Source organism: Myotis nattereri (genome assembly GCF_964212035.1).
Source record: "Myotis nattereri genome assembly, chromosome: 3".
NCBI classification, from domain to species: Eukaryota; Metazoa; Chordata; class Mammalia; order Chiroptera; family Vespertilionidae; genus Myotis; species Myotis nattereri.
This window is the reverse complement of record NC_138077.1, coordinates 200,587,802-200,610,487: the sequence shown is the minus strand read 5'-3', so window position 1 is coordinate 200,610,487 and position 22,686 is coordinate 200,587,802. Positions and strand designations below refer to the sequence as shown.

The following is a 22,686-nucleotide window of genomic DNA, read 5'->3' as shown; positions in this document are numbered from 1 at the left end:
TACGGCTTCATAGGACAGTCTGTGAGTATGGCGAACCCCTCTTCCTCTGCTGACATATGCCCAAGGCTTCTCGAATGATAGCTAGTTCCCAATGTGCTAAGATGGAGAGCTTTATTTCCTACTGAATTTTACTCAAAGGAAATAATTAGAAGTTGAGATGTACACATGTACATAGAAAAGATGTCCACAAAAGTTTAAGGAACTTTTTGAGCCCAGCTGGCATGGCTCAGTGGTTGAGCATCGACCTTTGAGCCAGGAGGTCATGGTTCGATTCCCCCGGTCAGGCACATGCCCAGGTTGTGGGCTCGATTCCCAGTGTGAGGTGTGCAGGAGGCAGCTGATCAATGATTCTCTCTCATCACTGATTGTTTCTATCTCTCACTCCCTCTCCCTTTCTTTCTGAAATCATTGAAAATATATTTTTTAAAAAGTGAGAGCTTCCATATACCCTTCACCCAGTTTTCCCCAATGCTAACTGTCTTAGTCCGTTCAGGCTGCAATAGCAAAAACACCATAAAACAAACATTTATTTTTTCACAGTGTTGGAGTCTGGGAAGTCTAAGACTTACGTGCTGGCAGATGACGTGTCTGGTGAGGGCCCCTTTTCTGATGTGAAGATGGCAGTCTTCTCGCTGTGTCCTCACATGGCAGAAGGGGTGAGGGAACTCTCTGGGGCACCTTTTCTGAGGACTCCACCCTCATGACCTAGTCACCTCCTAAATGGCCCCACCTCCAAATATTATCACATTGGAAAATAGGTTTCAACATATGAATTTTGAGGGGATACAAACCTATGGTCTATAGCAATAATATCTTATATAATCTTAATCAAGAAATTAACATTCATAGAAGCCACACACCTTACTCATATTTCACCATTTTATGCGCTTTCATTTGTGTGTGTATTTAGTTCTATGCAATTTTGTCACGTGTAGATTTGTGGGATTATCATAGTCAAGACAAAACAGTTCCACCACAAGGAATAATGTTAATTATTATTGTAAAAAAGTAAAAACAATCTCTGTGTCCAATACTAGGAGAACGTTCACATAACATGGTACAGTTATAGAGTAAAATATTACTCAATCATTTAATACAGCCCTAGCCGGTTTGCTCAGTGGATAGAGCGTTGGCCTGTGGACCAAAGGGTCCCGGGTTTGATTCTGGTCAAGGGCACATACCTTGGTTGCAGACTCCTTCCTGTCCCAGGCCCTGGTTGGGGCTTGTGCAGGAGGCAAGCAATCGATGTGTTTCTCTCTGTCTTTCCCTCTCTCTTCCATTTTCCCTAAAAAAATCAATGGAAAAATATCCTCGGGTGAGGATTAACAAAACAACAACAACAAATGGTGAATATATAAATAAATGTTAAAGACTGTTTAATACAGAAAAATGTTTATAAGATACAAAACTTTATGTATAATCTATAGTTTTAAAAGTAAGTGCTGAGAAATACTTGAAGCAAATATGCTAAAAGCTTAGCCCTAGCCAGTTTGGTTCAGTGGATAGAGCTTCAGCCTGTGGACTGAAGGATCCATGGTTCGATTCTGGTCAAGGGCACATGCCTGGGTTTCGGGCTCCATCCTCATCTGGGGGTGTGTAGGAAGCAGCTGATCAATAATTCTCTCTTGTCATTGATGTTTCTTTCTCTCTCCCTTTACCTTCCCCTCTGAAATCAATAAAGATATATATTTTTAAAAAGGTTATTCATATATATATATATATATATATATATATATATATATATATGCTAAAAGTTTAAACATTACCTTTAGATGGTAGGATAGGTTGTGCTTTTCTTCTGTTTTACTTTCTGTATTTTTCAAAATTTTTACAATAAGCATCTATTATGGGCTGAACGTTTGCTTCTTCCCCAAATGTATTTGTTGAAGCCCTAACTCCCAATGAGATGGCATTTGGAGGTGGGGCCTTTTGGAGGTTATTAGATTTATATGAGGTCATGAGAGTGGGCCCCCATGATGGGATTAGTGCCTTTATAAGAGGAGGAAAAGAGACCATACCTCTCTCTCTCTCTCTCTCTCTCTCTCTCTCTCTCTCTCTCTCTCTCCCCTGTGAGAACACTGAGAGAGGAGGGCAGCTGTCTGCAAGCCAGGAAGAGGGCCCTCACCAGAAACCAAGTCAGCTGGCACCTTCATCTTGGACTCCCCAGCATGGGAACTGTGAGAAATAAATGTTTGTTGCTTAAGCCTCCCAACCGGTGGTATTTTATGACAGCCTCAGCTGACTAAGACAGCATCTCTTACTCAAAGAATGGGGATGGTGGGGGTGGGGGTGGGAGTCAAACACAGAGCAGGTGTGTGGGGCGGGGAGGAACAAAGAGAAATTAAAACAAACAAAAAATAAAATAAAAATAGCAACTGGAGCCTGAGACCTTAAAGTGAAGAGGGACTGGCTCCTGGGGAGTCAGCGGCCCTGTTGACAGCGGGGGCGTGGATCTCTGCCCCAGCCACCCAGCAGGTGAGAGGAAGTCTCACAGGCTCTGCAGCTTTTGAACTCGGTGTTTTGAACTGGGTGGAGCAGGAAGATGAGGGCATCGTCTGGGGATAGTTTTATTTATGGAGGACAAGGAGGCTAGAGAGACTGAGTCGCGGAAGCTGGGGTGGGGGCTGTGGGTAGAAGCAGGCAGCTAGCTCACCCTTGCCCATTCCACCCTCACCTCCCTGATCTGCAACCCAGGAGGGAGAGGAAGGGGGTTGGCGAAGGAAGACAGAGAATGGGTGGAGCATCAAGCCAACTGCTCAGGCTGCTCTTGGGAGACAAATGAGGGCAGATCTGGGCCTGGAACCTGTCCTGCCTGGACCCAGGCCCACTCTGCCCAGGACGGTGCCCTATCTGATAAGAGTATTGGCCTGGGAGTCAGCCATCTGAGTCTCAGTCTAACTGTGTCTCAAAGCAGGGCAGTTTGGCAAAGCCAATTTGATACGGGGGACATTCTGACACAGCAGAAATTTTGATAGAACTGAGTCAAAATATAAAATTCCTGTCTTAGTCCATTTTAAAATTATCAAGTAGCTTATGAAAGACATATCCAACCCTTTTTCTCTGATGCTCACCTTGCCCCTAGCTTTCATTCCACCATTGACCTGGACTCTGTTCCTGATTTCCATCGTGCCACTGACCCCTCTCCACTGTGGATCACTTCCAGTTTCCAGAGGTGAGAGTTGGCACTGGGTGGAGTGGAAGTGAGGATGTCTGCTTTGCATGTACCACTTGAAAGTAAAAATAAATAAAAGCTATAAATCTGACGATTTGGTTTTTAGGGTAAGTGTCCTCATATGAGTAGTGCTGCATCAGTGCGCCCGTGGTTGAATGATTGCTTTAAAATCTTCTAAAGGTATTGGAAGTGCTTTCTAAAGTGAAAGACCTTAGGGGGGTTCCCAAGGGAAAAAGCCAGAGGTCCCAGAGGGAGAGAAAGAGGCAGCTCTATCTGGGAATGAATACTCTAGGACAGAGGTCGCCAACCGGTCATCTGCGGACAACTGGTGGTCCATGAGGTCTGAAAGGTTGGCGAACGCTGCTCTAGGATCCTTATGAGGATATGGGTGGTCTGTCTGCCTGGATTCTTCCCTTTGGGGGTGGGGCTGCCTGTCTTTCTGCCATCCCCCACATTTCTGGTAAACCATCAGTCACAGGGTTGTGCCTGCCCTGGTGTAAGAGTTGGGCCTTGGCTCGGACCTGGACCATTTCAGTGCTGATCACCTGTCCACAGCGACCCTAGAGGTGCTCACAGGATTCAAGCAGAGTCAGCCTCCTTTCACGGGGACCGATAATATGGTCCCTGCGAAAGAACATCTCCAAGATCTTCCTTGGGGATTGTGGAGTCTGGGGCTGCTGGCCACTACCTTGGTAGCCATGCAGATAGCCAACAACCCCACTTCAAAGTTCCTAAGCCAATACGTTCTCTTTTTGCTTACGTTGGATCCAGTCTGCTTTCTGTCACTGGCAACTAAGAGACCCCTAACACAATGTTCCACTCCTTATGTTGGCACTTACGGGGACACCACGATCACCTCAAGGGAAGCCTGCTTATTGACGGGATCTGCCCACTTGTCAGATCCCACAGTCAGATATCCCATTCAGGAAAGAGATCCTCTGTGACAGAGCACCTCCCAGGCTTCAGAGGAAGCCTACAGCTATCTATCCCTACTAATCACCAGCTCCTTTATTCATAAACTAGAGGCCTGATGCACGAAGATTCGTGCAAGAATAGGCCTTCCTTCCCCTGGCTTCCGGCACTGCCCTCACTCCGGCCTGGAGCTGCCTTTCTGCCTTTGCTCTGGCCAGAGCTGCCTTCCGCCTCTTGCCTTGTTGTGTCAATTTGCATATTCCCTCCTTATTGGCTGTGGGCGCCACCGTCTTTGTCATGGAGTTACGGTCAATTTGCATATCCCATCTTTATTAGATAGGATGTCTTTCAATCAAAAAGGGATGCATATCTAGATGCGTATTAGTGAAGTGTCTGACCTTTGGGGATAAAGGTTGGCTTCCAAGGTTTCTAGAAATAAAGGACCAAGACTTCGACTGGCATCAGATCTCTTAACAGCAGTGCTGTATGCGCAAGACAAAGGAGTAAGGCCTCCCAAGTTCTGAGGGGAAAGACAGGCCCAAGAATTCTCTCCCCAGCCAAAGTAGCTATATCTCCGAGGTCCTCCAAGGACTCCAGGTTTCCCTCTCAGGCAAACCTTCCCAAAAAGTAGGCATCCTTGCCCTAACCAGTTTGGCTCAGTGGATAGGGCATCAGCCTGTGAACTGAAGGGTCCTAGGTTCGATTCCGGTCAAGGGCATGTACCTTGGTTGTGGGCACATCCCCAGTAGGGGGTGTACAGGAGGCAGCTGATCAATGGTTCTCTCTCATTGATGTTTCTAACTCTCTATCCCTCTCCCTTCCTCTCTGTAAAAAACCAATAAAATATATTTAAAACAACAAAAAAAGTAGGCATCCTCTAGGAAAATAAAAAAAAGGAATCCCAGAAAGAAAATGGGATACAGGAAACAGAACAACTATCCCAAAAGACCTATGAAGGTAACAATTTATAAACTGCTTGAGTAAGAGTCTCCAAATTATCGGACCGAGATAGTGGACTACAGGTGTTCCTTGCATTATTATTTTTAGCTTTTCTCTATGTTTGCAGTTTTTCTTAATAAAAAGGTGGGAAACATAGACGTACAAAGATTAGAAAAAAGGCACATATCTTTTATGCCAAAAAGGAAAAAGAGGCCGTAAAATGCTACGATAAATGAAAACATTGGTTATTTAATGTTTTGTTAATGGCATGGGTGGTTTCGTTAATCACATAAGTGGTTCCTGCTGTCCCACCAGAAGGGGATTGTTGTTCCCAATGTTCCGAATTTTTGCTGATGCTCATATTTTCTGACTTACATGTTTTGGGTATGAAATCTGAGTTTTGTTCTTATGAGCAGAGGTGATCAGTATGTGATTTGCCAGCCTGGCTTAATGATCAGGGCAGCACCCAACACCTGGTCCAGAGGTGACACCATCAGGTGTGGTGTTGGTTGAATTGATTGGCAGGGGCACTTGTCCTTCAGGAAGCCCTGGTGTCAGGGGGAACTGGGGTGCACAACAGAGACCTGGCTAGGAGAGACATACCAGGAAAAGTGAAACTAACAAACCTGGGAATAGATCCAGCAGATGACAGGGGGCAGGAGAGAGAGCGGCTGGAGCAGGGTGGATTCCTCAGAGGAGAGTCGGGGATGCTGGAACAGAGTGGGGAACAGGACGTGGTGAAGAGAAGAGGTAAGGGCGCGCTTAAGAGAGTACAGCCTGTTGCAAAGTTCAAAGTCAGGAGACAATTCTTAAGCATCGATGGGGAAGATGGGTGTTTGGCAGAAAGAATTCAAACTAGAGAGTAACCAGGAAAACCAATGGGAAAGTGAAGTAAAGTTACTGAATTGGTCCATGCCTCAGTATTTTCACTTATAAAATCAGGATACTGATAGTACTTTCCTCCTAAAACTGTTGGGAAAGTTACATGGAATAATATTTCTAAGGCACTTGGCTTAATGCCTAGAATAAATTCAGTAATTATTAGCTCTTTTTAAATAAGCCGTCTCAGATCACCCAGCGTGTAAGTGGGTGTCTAGGATTTTAATCGTTTTTCTGATTCCAGAGCCCAGACTCCTAACCAGTGCACCCTCCTGAATAATAACTACCATTGCCAGAGCACAGTGCTCCAGACTCTGCATCAGTTATCTCATTTAATTCTTATAACACCCCTGAGCTGGATATTACCATTTTATGGAAGAGGAAATTGAGCATCTTTTAACTCACTTGCCCCAGTTCACACAGTTGGTATAGCCTGGCCCAGTGCCCTGTTGCCAGCACCACACTGGGAGTCAGGAGGCTTGGGTCTCAATCCCAGATAGGCCAGTGATCAACCTTCATCACTGAGCCTCAGCTATTTTTTAACTAGAGGCCCGATGCACGAAATTTGTGCAAGGGGCTCAGCCCTCGAAACCCTGGCTTTGTCCAGAAGGTCATTCAGAATGTTGTCCGAAGGTCGTTTGGCCATCTGGTCTAATTAGTATATTATGCTTTTATTATTATAGATTAACAGGGGCTAGGTTAGAGAACAATCTTCAGGGTCCCTTATGTGCTATTTTCCGGGAAGGTGGAGTTGATGAAACCAGACAGCACTCTAGGTAGGAGGGAGGAGTATGTCTGAGTCAGACAGGATCCCCATCTCCGCCTGACTGCACAACATCAGCCAACAGAGACCCAGAGGCGCCAAAGATGAGTGCAGGTCTCCAAAGCATTAGTCCTTGTCTGCTCCCACTCCCCAGGGGACAAGCAGGGATGCTGCTCCAATTATACTGGATTGATGAGGAAACTCGAGGCTGATGAAAGGGTGGGAGAGATGTCAGAGGACACAATGGGAGATCTGAATCATTCAGGAGAGAAGGCAAGAGGGCCAGTCCTCAAGTCTCCAGTGAGCGTGGAGGCTGGGTGTCCTGGTGGAGGGAACATAGGTCAAGACTCAGGGGACCTGGGACCTGGGCCCTAGTCCTGGCTCTGCTACTAACAAGTAGTATGACTTTTGTTTGACAAGATACTTCACCTCTCCAATCTTTAGTTTCCAGAACTAAAGAAATTCGGGAAATAACTTTAAAAAATCCATCTCACCAATTTATACAAAGAAATGTATAATATAACTAAAAAGGATTAGAAATGACTTATATAGCCCCAGCTGGTTTGGCTCAGTGGATAGAGTGTTGGCCTGTGGACTGAAGGGTCCCAGGTTCGATTCCGGCCAAGGGCACATGCCCGGGTTGTGGGCTTGATCCCCAGTAGGGGGCGTGCAAGAGGCAGCCAATCAATGATTCTCTCTTATCATTGATGTTTCTATTTCTCTCCCTCTCCCTTCCTCTCTGAAATCAATAAAGAAATATGTTTAAAAAAAAGAAAAAGAAAGAAATGGCCTATATAGTCTGGCAATGGGGAGAACTACTAGGCAGACCCAGGAGGTGGGGGGATGGGTGTTGCTGCAACAGAATATTAAATGCCTTTGGAATGTTGAATAACATTTATTGAACACTAACTATGTGCACTGGGCAGAGTTCTTTTTTGGGGGGGAGGGGGAGCAGAGGTCTTGGCATGCATAGTCTCATTTCATATCCTTGGGCATCTTCTGAGGTAGGTATTTTTTTTTAAATATTTTTTTATTGACTTCAGAGAGAAAGGGAGAGGAAGAGAGAGATAAAAACATCAATGACGAGAGAGAATCACCTGTCGGCTGTCTCTTGCATGCCCCACACAGGGGATCAAGACCACAGCCCGGGCATGTGCCCTGACCAGGAATCAAACCATGACCTCCTGGTTCTTAGGTCGATGCTTAATGACAGCCACCCTGGCTGGGTGGTATTTTTTTTTTTTTTAAGGAAGCACTAACATTTTATTTTATTATATTTATTTATTTTTAATCCTCACCTCAGGATATTTTTCCATTGATTTTTAGAGAGAGAGGAAGGGAAGGGGGAGAGACAGAGAGAGACACACATCAGTTGGTTGCCTTCAGTACATGCTCCGACCAGGGCTGGGGATTGAGCCTGCAACCAAGGTACATGCCCTTGACCGGAATGAAACCGGAGACCCTTCAGTCCATGGGCCCACATTCTATCCACTGAACCAAACAGGCTAGGGCCTGAGGTAGGTATTATAGCCATTTTTTAAAGATGTTAGCTGAGACCCTGAGAAGTTAAGTCACCCGACCAGTTAATAAATGATGACATCAGGACTCAGATCCAGAGGTCCACCCGACTCTGAAGGCCATGCCCTAAGCTTTACACCCTACTGCCTCGGACAGTTGCATGTGAGGACCATGCACAAACAGAGAAATGCATGTATGAAAGTGGGGAAGACCCTCGAAAGTGGTTATGTTGATATTAGAATGTTGGCATCAACCCTGGGCTTGGAAATTTAAATAGGTAATTTAGGATGCTGGGAACTTACTTGGGGCTGCTAGAGTTTAAATGTTTCTGCTCAATTTTTGGTAGTAGAAATGATGAAACATAAGACCTAAGTGAGGAGGTGAGCGCAGATGACAGGACCTTTCTAGTTCTAATATGTACTTTCCTAGGGGAGCCGAGAAGGAAGGTATAGCTGTACTTCCAGGAGAAGAGACCGAACATCTGATCACATGACTCTCCTGTTTCAAGCTTTCCCTTACTCCACGTTGCCTGCACCACTGGTTCTCAGCCTTGGAATCAACTGAGAAACTTTAAAAAGGACAGATACCCAGGCCCTGGCAGATGTGGCTCAATGAATAGAGCATCAGCTTGTGGGCTGAAGGACCCCAGGTTCGATTCCGGTCAGAGCACATGCCTGGGTTGTGGGCTCCATCCTTGGTGGGGAGGGGGGGCGTGCAGGAGGCTGATGATTAATGATTCTCTCTCATCACTGATGTTTCAATCTCTCCCTCTCCCTTCCTCTCTGATATCAATAAAAATATAAAAAAGTAAATAATAATAATAAAAACTACAGATATCCAGGTCTCTGCCCAGGAAGTCTTATTTAATTGACAGTGGTGTCGCTTTGGCATTGGAAGTTTTAAAACCTCCTCAGGTGACTGCAACCTGCAGAAACATTTGAAAACCACTGGCCAACATGAAAAGGCCTAACCTGTGCGCTGGGCATAGAAGGCTGATTTCTGTAAGCTCTCCCATATCCTTATTTTCCCCGTTTTCAAAAATCCAGCTACAATGCCCTGGACATGCGGTGCCCTATTTACTTGCCCTGCTATTTATTGCCTTTCCTCGGCCGGGAATGCCTTTCTCCTCCCTTGTCCATCTGGGAAATTCCATCCATCTTCAATGCCATGGTAGCCAGCCTCCAAGACAGTCCCCAAAAGCCCCACCCCCTGGTATCCAGGCCCTCGTGTCCCCCTCTCTCCCACTGAATTGGCCTGTCCTGTGTATTAATATGACACCGTGGAAATGATGGAGCATGGCTTCCCAGGATGGGAAGACGCTGTGGCTTCCGTTGACTCCCCTGGATCACTTGCTGTGGGAGAAGCCAGTTGCCACGGCTGGAGCAGCAGCCCCATGGAGAGCTCTGCCTGTTGAGAAACTGAGGCCTCCTCTACGGCCATGTGACGGCCATGTGGGTGAGCCGCGGGGAAGGGGACCCTCCAGTCCTAGTCAAGCCTTCAGGTGATAGGAATCGAAGCTGTCATCTTTGTGTTGTTGTTGTTAATCCTCACCTGGGGCTATTTTTCCCACTGATTTTCAGAGAGAGTGGAAGAGGGTGGGGAGAGACACAGAGAGAGAAACTTCGATGTGAGAGAGACACATCGATCGGTTGCATCCTGCATGCTCCGCGACTGGGGCCAGGGATCAAGCCTGCAACCAAGGTACATGCCCTTGACCAGAATCGAACCCAGGGCCCTTCAGTCCACAGGCCGGTGCTCTAACCACCAAGCAAAACCAGCTAGGGCCCAGCTAGCATCTTTATTTTTAAAAAATATTTTTTTAATTGATTTCAGAGAAGAAGGGAAAGGGAGGAAGAGAGAGAGGGAGGGAGGGAGAGTGAGAGAAACATCAATGATGAGAGATAATTACTGATTGGCTGCCTCCTGCATGCTCCATAGAAGAGAAGAGGGGATCAAGTCTGCAGCCCGGGCATATGCCCTGACTGGGAACTGAACCATGACCTCCTGGTTCATAGGTCAATGCTCAATCACTGAGCCACACCAGCCAGGCCCAGCTGGCATCTTGACTGCAACCTCATGACAAACCTTAAGCCAAACCACTCTTGAATTCCTGAGCCACAGAAAGTGTGAGATGCTTGTTGCTCTAAGCTGCTAAATTTGAGGACTATTTATTATGCAGCAATAGATAACTAATACAAACACCAAGCTCAAGTATATGATCCTCTGTGGCGCCTTTTTACTCTGCTGAGACTGAGCCCACCCTGTGCCACTTCTGCGCCTCATACACGCCCTGGTTAGCACTCATCAAGCTGCTGACTTGCCTTTCTTGTTCTCTAGGTTCAGTCCCCGGGGACGGTGCCAGCCATAGCGCACAGCACTCAGTAAGTGCTTGCAGAGTAAGTGAGCGCACATGAGGACTGCCATCTCAGTAGCTTCTCACAGGCCTTCTAGCCAGGCTTCCTCTTACACAAAAACTCCAAGGTGTGACGGCTGGGAATCATGGATGCCGTGGCGAGTGGGACCTGAGGTCTTTCTTAGTAATCCAAAAAGCCCTGGCGCCCTTGGATATATCTAAAACACTAGACTGGGAGTCAGAAGATCTGAATTTTGACTCAAGTTTGCCAGCTACTTGTTGAGGTTCTCTAAGCTCTGGTTTCCTCACGAATCAAATGATGTAAGGGCTCTTCCAAGTCTAAAACTTAATGATTCTATTTTTTTCAGCCAGCAAATACTCTTGTTTCATAGAAGAGAAGACAGGTTAATAGTTTTATCTCTCTTCTTTGTAATGCTCACCAGAGGAGTGAGGATGTTTTTTAGATAGAGGAGTAGAGAGGGAGGGAGGGAGAGAGGGAGAAACGACCTAACCACTGAGCACACCAGCCAGGGCAAAGCTAATAGTTTCTCTCTCTCTCTCTCTCTCTCTCTCTCTCTCTCTCTCTCTCTCTCTCTCTCACACACACACACACACACACACACACACATCCCACCCTATACCTTGAATCAGCATCTCTGGATCTCTGGAGATTTGGCCAGAAAATGTTTTTTGTCTATCCTCACCCAAGGATAATTTTTTCATTAATTTTTAGAGAGAATGGAAGGGAGGGAGGAAGAGGGGAAGAGGGAGAGAGAGAGGGGATGGGGAGCAAGAGACATCAATTTATTGGTTCCACTTATTTATGCACTCACTGGTTGATTCTTGTATGTGCCCTGACTGAGGATCGAATCTGCAACCTTGAGGTTATTGGGAAGACACTCTAACCAACTGAGCTACCTGGCCAGGGTAGGATACGTGTATTCTTATGTAGTTTCAAAGTGATTCTGATGTGCATCTAGAGTTGAGAATCACTAATCTATAATATATGAGTTAGAGATTTAAAAATACCATTCTGCCAGTTGGTTGGCTCCATGGTTTGTACGGCACTTATGGTTAACTTTATGTGAGGTAGGTGGATGGATGGATGGGTGAACGGATGGAGCCAGACCATCTCTACTGGCAGAAAAGCAATTCAAGGTGTACTGTCAGGACTCAGTCATGTCTTTGACAAAATGACTTTTTATATGACCCAACTGCACAGGGCATTTACTGGAGATCAAACTGTGGGCTATCTTAGCTTACGCGGGGTGAAGAACCATTTTGTTTTTGTGAGACAGGAATGAACAGGAATTAAGAGCACTGCCTTTGGAACCCGACAGTTGAAGTTCAAGTCCTGGCAGCACCAAACTTTCTGAACCTCACTTTCCTGATCTGTTGAAAGGGGATAACACGCATTATTTCACAGGAAAGTTGTTAGGATTAAATGTATTTACAATGTATGTAAAGCATTTAGCACAGTAATTGGCACAGAATAAGTGCTCATTTAGTAGCACACTGCAGTAAAAATAAAATATGGCACATTTCCTATTAATAGCAACACAGATTGGTCCAGTGCTTTATAAATTACAAAGTGCTCTTACATTTTACATGGAATAACCGCCCCTCCCCCCAAACACTGAGGGGGCAAGGCAGAGACATTAGTGACCCCAATTCATAAAAAAAGAAAGGTTCGCTGGTTCCAGATCAAATGGCAAAGAAGTACCAGTGTTTAGATTCAGACCTGGGTGTGAATCCATGAAGATGAGTAATTATATATGCACACTTGGCAGGAATCTAGGGACCACCTGGCTTCGCAGGCTGAGGAGGGCTGTCTTTCTGAGCAGCTTCTTTTTTTAGATGAAAGCAAGATGGGAAAAATAAGCTGGCAAACTGCTTTCCCTCACTTTCCACACTGGTGTGATTTGTGCTCAGTTCTGCCTTCCTTCTAACTCGCAACTGCTCCATGTCCACGTATCTTATTTGCTCCAGCTGCCCTTGGCTGCATCGTCTGGTGGCTCTGCCCTGGGCCCTACAGCTGGGATCTGAGAAAACCAAAGAAAAAAAGCAGGGGCAGCTGGAGACATCAGAAGGCTGGACAAATACCAGCTGTTTCCAAGTCTGGCTGGGGAACAAGAACCCGCTGGTGTGGGGGAGGGGACAGCAATCCCTGCTCCCTATGTCAGTCAACAGGAGGATGCGTTTCCCTGTCCAGCAGATAGGCCTGCTCCTGGAATGATGTAAGAAAGTACAATACTAGATATGGCACAGAATAGATTTCTCTTGGGCAACAGGAGGCCAAGAGATCAAATGTTAGTTGAAATTCATAAAAATGGCTTCCACAGAAGAGGTGGAGCTAGAACTAGGCCCAAGGGTATATTTGGATATACAGAGGCAGTTGGGAAGGCCTCCTGCAAGCCAGAAAAGACCAGGGGAAAGGGCATGCCCGTTTGTTTGGGGAATGGGTGGGCATGTTAAGGGGAATGTGGAAAAAGCAGAGTGCCTGGGAGGAAGCAGAGGGGCAAGACCAGACAGAATGAGGGGGTGAGATGCAATTGAACAGGGAAAAGAGAGTCCAGTAGAGTCTAGACAACGCAGTGACAGAGACATGAAATGCCAGCCCTCCTGAGGGACCAGCCAGTCCAACCACCACCACCCTCCACCCTCCACCCAGGTTACCGTTAGGGAAGCTGAAGTCGCAAGAGGAAAAGCATGCGCACAAGCCACAGACCGAGAGACTGAGGGCTGAGACAAGAACCCAGGGCTCCCACCAGCTTGGTCATCTCTCCACTGGACCACCTTGCCAGGCTGGTATTTTGATATAAAAGTGGTGTTTCAGGCAGATCTGGCAGCAGAATGCAGCGGAAAGAAGTTAAGAGTCCAGGAGGCTGTAAAAATGACTTCCGGGGTGAGTCCACGGGAGGGACTAGGCTGGAATGAAATGGAAAGGACGGGCTGGGAGTGAGATCCACCAAACGGGAAGAAACAAAAGAACTTGGCAGGAAATCAGATATGGCCGTGAGGGAGAGAGCTGTGCGGAGGTAACTCGCAGGCCATTCTCAGGCTGGGGAAGTTTCTCCTGAGGTCACGGGGTACTTTACCCTGACCCCCGCCTCAGAGGCAGCAGATAAGAATGGACACAACCGCCCCCTCCTACAAATTCCTATTCCCGCATCCTCTACATAGACCTTCTCCTTTGAGCACCCCATTCAACATTTTAGGACCTTTCGTTTATATTTTGTGCACAGATGTGTGTGTTTGGATAATCAAGTGTGAAATTAAAAACCCAAACTAGACCCTGGTAAAAAGAGCCTGCAAGGCTAGAACTACGGTGGATTTTGATGTTTGCTGTGAGGGGCAGGGAAATAAGAGCAAAGAGAATGGAAAAATTCTCTCTCTTCCTCTGGCCCCACCCTCACACAATGGTAGTAGCTGAGTGGTGGTTAGCAGGCTTCATGTGAGGGAGGTAACTGGGAAACAGGAGAAGGTGGAATGGGAACTCAGACCAAGCCCACCTGGGGCTGTTGAGGACAAGGGCCAATTATACCTCACCTTATAGGTAAGGTGGACCAAATAAAAGAGCACCAATAGTTAATGTCTAATAATCCCTTAGTGCAGACACTGTGCTAAATGCTTTCCATGCATTATTTCACTTTTTACAACTCTAAGCAGTAAGCACTATTAAAATTGCCATTTTAAAAATGAGAAAATTGAAGCTCATATAAGTTAATAAATTAGCATAAAGTCACAGGGATAATAGTGTTGGAGCTGTCTGATTTCAAAGACCATGTTCTTAGTTCCTGAACTGCTTTCCTCACCTGTCATGGGTGAGAACACCTGCCCCACAGTCTTCAATGAAGCTCAATTCTCTCCAATCTACTTCTCGGTAGTGCTAAGGACATCACTGAATCTCAATACAAGCCATATAGAAACTGCTGGCCCTGGCCAGTGTGGCTCAGTGACTAGACTGTTGGCCTGTGCACCAAAAGGTCATGGGTTTGACTTCCAGTCCAGGGCACATACCTGGATTGCAGGTTCGATCCCCAGCCCTGGTTGGGGAGTGTATGGGAGGCAACCAACGGATGTGTCTTTTTCATACTTTCCCTCTTTCCCCTTGCCCTTCCTTCCACTCTCTCTAAAATCAATGGAAAATAATATCCTCAGGTGAGGATTAACAACAAAAAATTAAAGAAATTGCTGGAAAATTTGACATTCTTGATTCGATCTATCATGAAATTATACTCCTCATACCCTGACAGTTTAAAGAGACAGGGGGAGGTGCAAAACCAAGTATGTGTATTAGGTAGTATGACCCAGTGGTTGAGAGCTTGGACTTTGATGCCTAAGTCCCACCTTGGCCAAATTCTTGCTGTGAGAACTTAATCAAATCACTTCTCTATGGCTCTATTTCCTCCTACACAAAATGAAGCTAATGCCACCCGACCTCCCGGGGTCACTGTAAAAAGCAAATGCGACGAGGCTTGTAAAGCACTGAGCACAGTCCCTGACATGCACCCAGGGCCTAACCAAGGCTGGTTATTACAGTGACTATCAGCATTGTCGTCGGCGTGGTCACTGCCACGCAGCTATGGCCAGGAACACTTGATCTTTGCATCTGGCTGTGATGGGACAGGAAGTGAGCTTCCTAATGAGGACTGGGTCCCGAGTGCAGTACAGGGCCCCTCCTGTCGCTCTGTCACTTGGCAGGTCCAGGGGTAAGTGGTGCCCCAGAAGAAAAAGAGGGAGGATGCAGGTCCCCGCAAGGCCAGCACATGAAGTTGTGATATTTCAAGAGCCCAGTGGACTTCATGAGGAAGGGCAAGGGGGCAGTTGTGTTGGAAGCATAGCAAGAGCCCAACCAGCCTCAGCCTGATGCTTCCATGAAGTGGGAGGGACGAGGAGTCTCATTCCATCAGGTGCTGACTCACCTCCCTTCCTAACTGACATAGCCTGCCCGGCACAGAACCTTCACAATACACCACCAGGAGGCCTCCATGAGCACAGTTCCATAATGGCATGGGAACAAGAAGATGCAAAAGAAAACCAAGACACCTTTGCTTCTCGAAAAGAGTCACCAGAACGCAGTTTATCAGCCCATGACAGTTACTATGTAGGTTTATCTTGCTTTTCTAAAGGCCATGTATCTGGTGTCCTTTGATTCCCGGGAAGCTAACCAAGGCAAAGGACCAAAAACCTTGCTATACCCTCTCTGAGCAAAGGAAGGGTTACAAATTCTAAGCACAAAAGGCAGTGCATTTTAGTTGCAGGAGAGTCCCTAAAGCCCTCTCTCAGTAACTACCTACTTTTACTTTAGACAGTTGTAAATAATGTAGCTGATCTGAATAAATCTGAAGTGAATGGGAGAGCTGCTAGGGGCTGGCACATTGAAGGCAATGGAGAGTAATGGCTGGCCGCCTGACCACAGGGAGATGACACAGACTATGAAATGCAATCTCAGGATAAGAGGACAGCTGCTGGGAGGCACGTAGTATAGGTGCAAAGAGCTATCACATCTTCACAGGCCAAAGGGTGCCATTGCACTGCCACTGGGCCTGGCCACAGATATTCTGGCTCTCCTGGGATGCTATGAGATGTTAGGTATGGCCAGATGACTTGCTTGGGCCAATGACATGTGGATGGAAATAATGAGTGTCACTTCTGGGCAGAAAGCTTCCCCATGCTCTTCCAACACTTCCAGATGGTGGCAGCTCTGCCAGCCCGATTCCCCAAGTAAGGATAAAAATGACACAGAGCCTGGCTGGCATGGCTCAGTGATTGAGCATCAACTTGTGAACCAGGAGGTCATGGTTCAATTCTCAGTCAGGGCACATTCCCAGGTTGTGGGCTTGATCCCCAGTATGGGGTGTGCAGGAAATAGCCAACCAATGATTCTCTCCCATCATGGGTGTTTCTATCCCTCTTTCTCTCTCCCTTCCTCTCTGGAATCAATCCTATATAATAAAAGCCTAATATGCTAAGTGTTCAGTCATCCACTCAACCAATCAAAGTGTAATATGCTAATGATATGCTAAGGATGCTCAACCGCTCGCTATGACGTGCACTGACCACCAGGGGGCAGACGGTCGACCAGTTGCTATGATGCACTGACCACCAGGGGGCAGACAGTTAACCGGTTGACCAGTTGCTATGATGCACTGACCATCAGGGGGCAGATGCTCTGACTGGTAGGTCAGCTTGCTGCTGGGGTCTGGCTGATCGGGACTGAGCGAGATGGGCCAGACATTCCCTGGAGGCCTCCCGCGGTCCCTACCCGGCTGGTCAACTTCCTGCATCCCTCCCCAGCACCGGTGGGGTCCCTCGGCCTGGCCTGCACCCTCTCGCAGTCCAGGCTGAGGGACCCCCTCACCTCTGCGTGCACGAATTTTGTGCACTGGGCCTCTAGTAAAAATGTATTTTGTAAAAAATGACATGTTGATGACCCTCCAGCTGACCCCAGAGGACAAGTAGCATGGACAAAGAATAAACTTCTGTTGCTTTTCCGGGTTGCTTGCTACTACCATGTAATATAGTCTATCATGACTGAAACATCCTAAACATTTAAATGAGGTCACTTCACATTAAGAGGTATGTGCACTATCTTTTTGGTAAGATACCATTCAAAATAGTTAATGCTGTGTTTTGTGGCTTAAAGAATCATTTTCAATCACAGGGAAAAGTCACCTGCTCCAATGCTGCTGGGTAAATGAGTCATTGGCAGAATATGAACTGAATGGAGGAGAGACAGATCCAGTTTCCAAACTACTTCTTTCTCTAGGGAGGCTCCGGTCTTTACAGAATATACTGCATCATGTCGGGCAGAGAGCAGGTGGGGCTCATGTGCTAAAGCTGCAGAGCCAGTCCATGCACATGGGGTGGCATCTGCCGCTTCTGTGAGTGCTGCGGGGCTCTGGTCCCCAGCGGGGTTGGAAGGCCCTATTGCACATCTGTCTGTGCTCTCATGGAAGGAAAAGCACCATGCTGCTGAGTGAGCCAACAACCTGAGGAGATAGTCTTTTTAAGCGTACAAGGAACATTCACAAAATTTACCTCATCCTGGCCCACAAGCAAGTTTCAGGATGAAAACCAGATGGGTTATTTTTCTGACCAAAAGCAATTAAGCTTGAAAACAACAGCTACGGGATAACTGGAAAAATCTTGTATATTTGGAAAATAGGAAACATACTTTTAAATAATCCATACGCATATACATCCTCTCAGTTAACCCTCCTATCATAATGCATCTTAGAAATGCAGGAACCGAGAGTGGAAGGAGAACATCATTTGCTCAAATTTACCCAGTTAGTCATGGTGAAACCAGGACTCCAAACCAGCCTATAGAACTCTAGAGCCCAGGCTTTCGTGACATTCTCTTTACGCTACGTCTCACTGGAATTCACAGACCCTCCCACGGTTCAGAGCCTCCACGGATCTGAGGTTTCACCGCTTAAAGCAACTGGTAAGAGGTGGGAGGCCTCGTCCCAGCGTGTGGTGGAGGCACTGGCCTTGGACCTGCTGTGCAGAGATGCATGTCCCTTTAGTTCCTGCTCCTCTGGGGCCCCTACTTGAACTGAGGTAAGAGGTCTAGGGTAGTGGAGAGGGGTGTTTCAGGTTGATCTTCCAGACAGCTTTGAACTAGATTCCCCAGGAAGACTTCCTTTCCTTTTAAAGTTAAGCTTTTTTTCCGCGTGGTCACAAGTGGTAAGCGAACAAAGAAAGACAGAAGGAAAAGTGACTTCCAGATGGCTCCCCATCTTGCTCTAATGCAGATTAAGTAAAGAATATCCCAACATATCATTAGGCAAACATGAGTATTAAGATCATTCATATTATATAAATGGAACGGAATAAAAATTCAACCTATATCCTGACTTAAATCTGGGGCTAGGGCCTCAGAGCCAGAAAACAGACAACTTATAGCACCCCGGTCTGAGCAAGGTGGAGGCCCACAATACCTGAGGTAAGAGGCAAGACCAAAGTGTTCGTAACCTTTCTAGGGTTGGCCACCTGAACTCTAGCTACCAAACTACAACCCTCTGTGGCAAGGACTGTTCAAATGGCTACTTAACACTGTTATTCTCCAACTCAACCTACTTGTGTCAAGATACATTTTTAGCAAAACCCCAAGACATCCAGAGCTTCTGAGGCTCCGCATCTCGCCCTGTGCTGTGAGGGCAATGCTGTCTGCCCTCCTCCATAGGCTCACAAGGATAACTTAGTCCTAAGTGCCCAGAACTGTTTCATGCAAGAGAAGCTCGAAAATACAGAAAACCTGACGGTGGTCCATATCCTAGAAAGTTACCAAAGTGCTGAGAACTCACCAAGTGGCCCTGGAGAGGGAGAAGGCTGAGAGAGGTATGAAGAGAGAGGGCCAGGTTGGCTAAAGGTCCTGAAGGTAGGAATTTTCACTCCATCCTGTGGCTTCATTTCTTCCACTGCAGAAGCCACCCTGGCCCAAGGTGAGGGCGAAGGCTTGCTGGGTTAATAGTGCTCACAGTGCTCAGCTTAGGGCCTGAGTGCTCCCCAGCCCCACCCCAACTGCTCCAACTCCAGGCCATCAGGGCTCAGGCCCCAGAAAGTCAGTGTGCCAATCAGTAAGTGATCCAAGTCCCACCACAAATTTAAGATCAACAAGTCTAAGATCAAAGCACCCCGTCATCCAATCAGCAGTGTGATTACATCCTTTGGATTTGTGAAGAAGGGCTGTTGACCACTTCCTGATAGGAGGCTATGGGCAGACCCCAAATGAGAATTCAGTCCAGGTGTGTCTAGAGGCTAGACAGATGGTGCGGGGCCCCGGGGGTGAGCGATGGTCCAATGCCTTCGATGAGGTTGTTCCATTGGTCATAGTTCTCTTTCAGGCCTGGAAAAAACACACAAAACCCCAGGAAGGTTAGGTAAGTCATTGTAAGGTTAGAGCAAAGAGTACTGACCACAGACTTGGTGGGCCATCCTAGAGAGAAGCACCTGGGATACTAAAAGGACTGGTTGTGAGGGTGGCAGCAGTAATGGTAACTACTGTGCATTCAGTGCCTTTATAAAGATGCTTCATAAGTCATTTGCTTAATCCACAATAACTAAATAATGATAACAAAAAAGTAACATTTGTTGAAGAATAACTCATTGTAGAATAACTCAATGGACACGCACTGTTTCATTTAATTTTCACAATATCCCTATTAGCTCAGTACTGTGATTAGCCCTACTTTATCATTGAGGAAACTAGGCTTAAAGACGCTCCCTGATTTGTCCAATGTCATGATAGCTGGTAAGTGACAGAGTTCACACCTTGGTCAGAAAGGGTGAGAAAATGGGAAGCCTACTTCAGGCTCAGAGACAGTGCTGAGCAAGAAAAGGTCCTTCGTACGCCAGCCAGTGGATGCAAATCCAGGGCCACCTCCGTGAAGGGCAGAAGGAATAGGGTGGCAACATCATGAAGCAGCGTAACGCTGGGAATGATCAAGAGAGGGCACTGGGGTCATGGGCAGGTGGGTCTAACTACATGGTAAGAACAGTCAGAAAGGGTCTGCAGCCTCGGGCTGAGGGAGAAGGGCACAGCCAAGCAGGCAAAGGACCTCCTTGTTCAAAACAAACAAAACCTGGGACAGACGGCAGGGCCCACTGCCTTCATCTTTGGGTCCCAGTGCCCTGCAAAGAACCTGGCATGGAATAGGTCCTCAACAAATAAATGCTACATAGTCATTAATTCAAAAAATACTGAACACACCCATGACGTGCCACACTCTTTTCTTGGTTCCAAAAAGTCCATCCACACATAGAAACCCTCATCCTCACAGAGCTCACAATCCAGTGGCAGAGAGAACAATAAACGTCATAAACTCTATAGGATGTGAAAGGTGATCAGTGCGCGGGGGGCAGCGGGGAAGAGCCAGGTAAGAGAAGCAGTGGTGGTGCCAAGGACGGGTGAGGGAGGAAGGGAAGGTGGAATGTTTTTAAAAGGCTGGTCAGGGTGGGCCTCACTGGGAAGGTGAGATTTGAGCAAAGACTTGAAGGAGGTGGGAGCGAGCCATGAGACTACACAGGAAGAATGTTCCAGGCAGTGGGAAGAGCACTACAAAGGCTTGAAGCCAGAGTGTCCCTGGAGTGCAGGAGGCTTGTGTGGCAGGAGTGAGGTAGGCCGGGGGAGGGGGCAGGTGAGCTCAGCAGGGACTGACTGGAGGCCCACAGCATCGGTCTAGCAGGACAATGGACATTGGCTCTGACTCTCAGAAAAATGGAGAGTCACTGGAGGATTCTGAGCAGAGGAGTGACAACATCTGACTTGCTTTCTAACAGATCTCTCTGGCTGTACTATTAAAAAGACTGTGTAGGGCCCTGGACAGTTTGGCTCAGTGGATAGAACACTGACCTGCGAGCTGAAAGGTCCCGGGTTCGATTCTGGTCAAGGGCACATGCCCGGGTTGCAGGCTCAATCCCAGGTGGGGGGCATGCAGGAGGCAGCCAATCAATGACTCTCTCTCATCATTGATGTTTCTCTCTCTCTCCCTCTTCCTTCTTCTCTAAAATCAATAAAAAATATATTTTTAAATAAATAATAAATAAATAAAAAGTGACAACACACACACACACACACACACAAGATTGTGTAGGCAGGCATGATGACAGTAGAGAGACCAGCAGGAAACTGATACAGCAGTTTAAGTTTAGGTGAGAGCTGACTTGCTCAGCATGGCAATTGTGGGTGACAAGTGATTAGATCCCACATGTATGTGAAAGGTAGAGCTGATAGGACTTTCTGGGGCTGGGATGGGAGGTGTAAGAGAAGAGACATGAATGAGGACTTTGGCTTGGGTAACGAGAAGGATGGAGTAACCACTAGTCGAGAAGGGAAAGACTGTAACTGCAACTGGTCTTGTGACGTTTATTAGATTTTGAATAAGTGGGCTATCTAAATCTGATGTTCATGGGAGAGATCAAAATGCAGATATAAGCTGGGGACCCGTCAGCCTGGAGATGGCATCTGAAGCCACTAGATGACATTAGGACACAGACAGAGGAGAGGTCCAAGCGCTGAGCCCTGGAAGCAGCGAAGTAGACGGAGGAGGAGCAGATCCTGAGACAGGAGACAACCATGGTGGGTTGTCCTCGAAGGATGGCATCACAGCCCTGTCAGCAGTGCTGAGAGCTCCGCTGAGGTGAGGAATGGGAGCTGACCACTGGATTTAGCTAAGGCCTGAGAAAGCATTTGGTCTAGCCCTGCCAAGGCCTTAGGGGTGAGTTAATTAATGTTTGAGCAATATAGCAGGCTCATTTTTAAGTTGATATTTCTTTAAAATATATATATATATATTTTACTGATTTCAGAGAGGAAGGGAGAGGAAGAGAAAGAGCGAAACATCAGTGGTGAGACAGAATCATTGATCGGCTGCCTCCTGCACACCCCCCCACTGGGTATGGAGCCTGCAACCTGGCCATGTGCCCTGACCGGAAATCGAACCATGAACTCCTGGTTCATAGGTTGATGCTCAACCACTGAGTCATGCTGGCCAGGCAGTTGATACTTTTGTATGACCCTTGAATGAAGTTATAAGTTTCCAAAGGGCCCTTGGCAGAAAAAAGGTTGCCCACCCCCGATCTAAGGTAAAGAGAAAAGAATTGCTGGCACAGCCATCTTGAGCAGACCAAAAAGGATGAGGTGTTGGAGGTTTGAAGATAAAGGAGAAGGTGTAAAATAGTTTCCCAGGAGAGGGGAAGAGAGAATGACTAGGTGGGGGCAGGAGCTGCATGTAGTTAATATGAGAAGCACCAATCTTCTTGATGGAAAAGAACATCCCTGTGTCACTGGACTATGTGCTCTCGGCAGTATTTTTTAGGATTGGTGAGAAGTTCTGCTCAGCCTCTTACACCTATTTTAGTTTCCCACGTGACAAGGAACTGTGCAGCCACCAAAAAGCTTTTCTCTCTTTGCAAAGCTAATTAACTGGAGCAGAGAGGCTCTGCTTTTTTTTTTTTTTTTCCAGACTCTGTCTTATCTCTCAGCACCTAGATACTTCAAGAGCCTCCCACCCAGGCTCTCTGCCTCTCAACATGCCCCATCTTGCCCATCCTCCACGTTGCAGCCCAAATGCAAATACAAGTCTAATCATGACATCCCCCTGCGTAGAACCCAAGGACTCTCCACAGCCTGTGGGGGAA

General features: G+C 46.9%; 2 protein-coding genes across 2 annotated transcripts in view; both read right to left on the bottom strand.

Annotated features, from left to right (window-relative positions):
- Nucleotides 1–19,379, bottom strand: part of STMN1 (stathmin 1) — a 45,623-nt gene extending 26,244 nt beyond the window's left edge. Inside the window, exon 1 of the mRNA XM_081086621.1 lies at nucleotides 18,852–19,379. The gene's annotated coding sequence lies outside the window, so the exon portion shown is untranslated. The remainder of the gene's footprint in view (nucleotides 1–18,851) is intronic.
- PAFAH2 (platelet activating factor acetylhydrolase 2) overlaps nucleotides 18,852–22,686 on the bottom strand; it is a 33,088-nt gene continuing 29,253 nt past the window's right edge. The window contains exon 11 of the mRNA XM_081086615.1: nucleotides 18,852–19,393. Within this exon, the coding sequence (XP_080942741.1) occupies nucleotides 19,299–19,393 (95 nt within the window). The 3' untranslated portion in view covers nucleotides 18,852–19,298. The remainder of the gene's footprint in view (nucleotides 19,394–22,686) is intronic.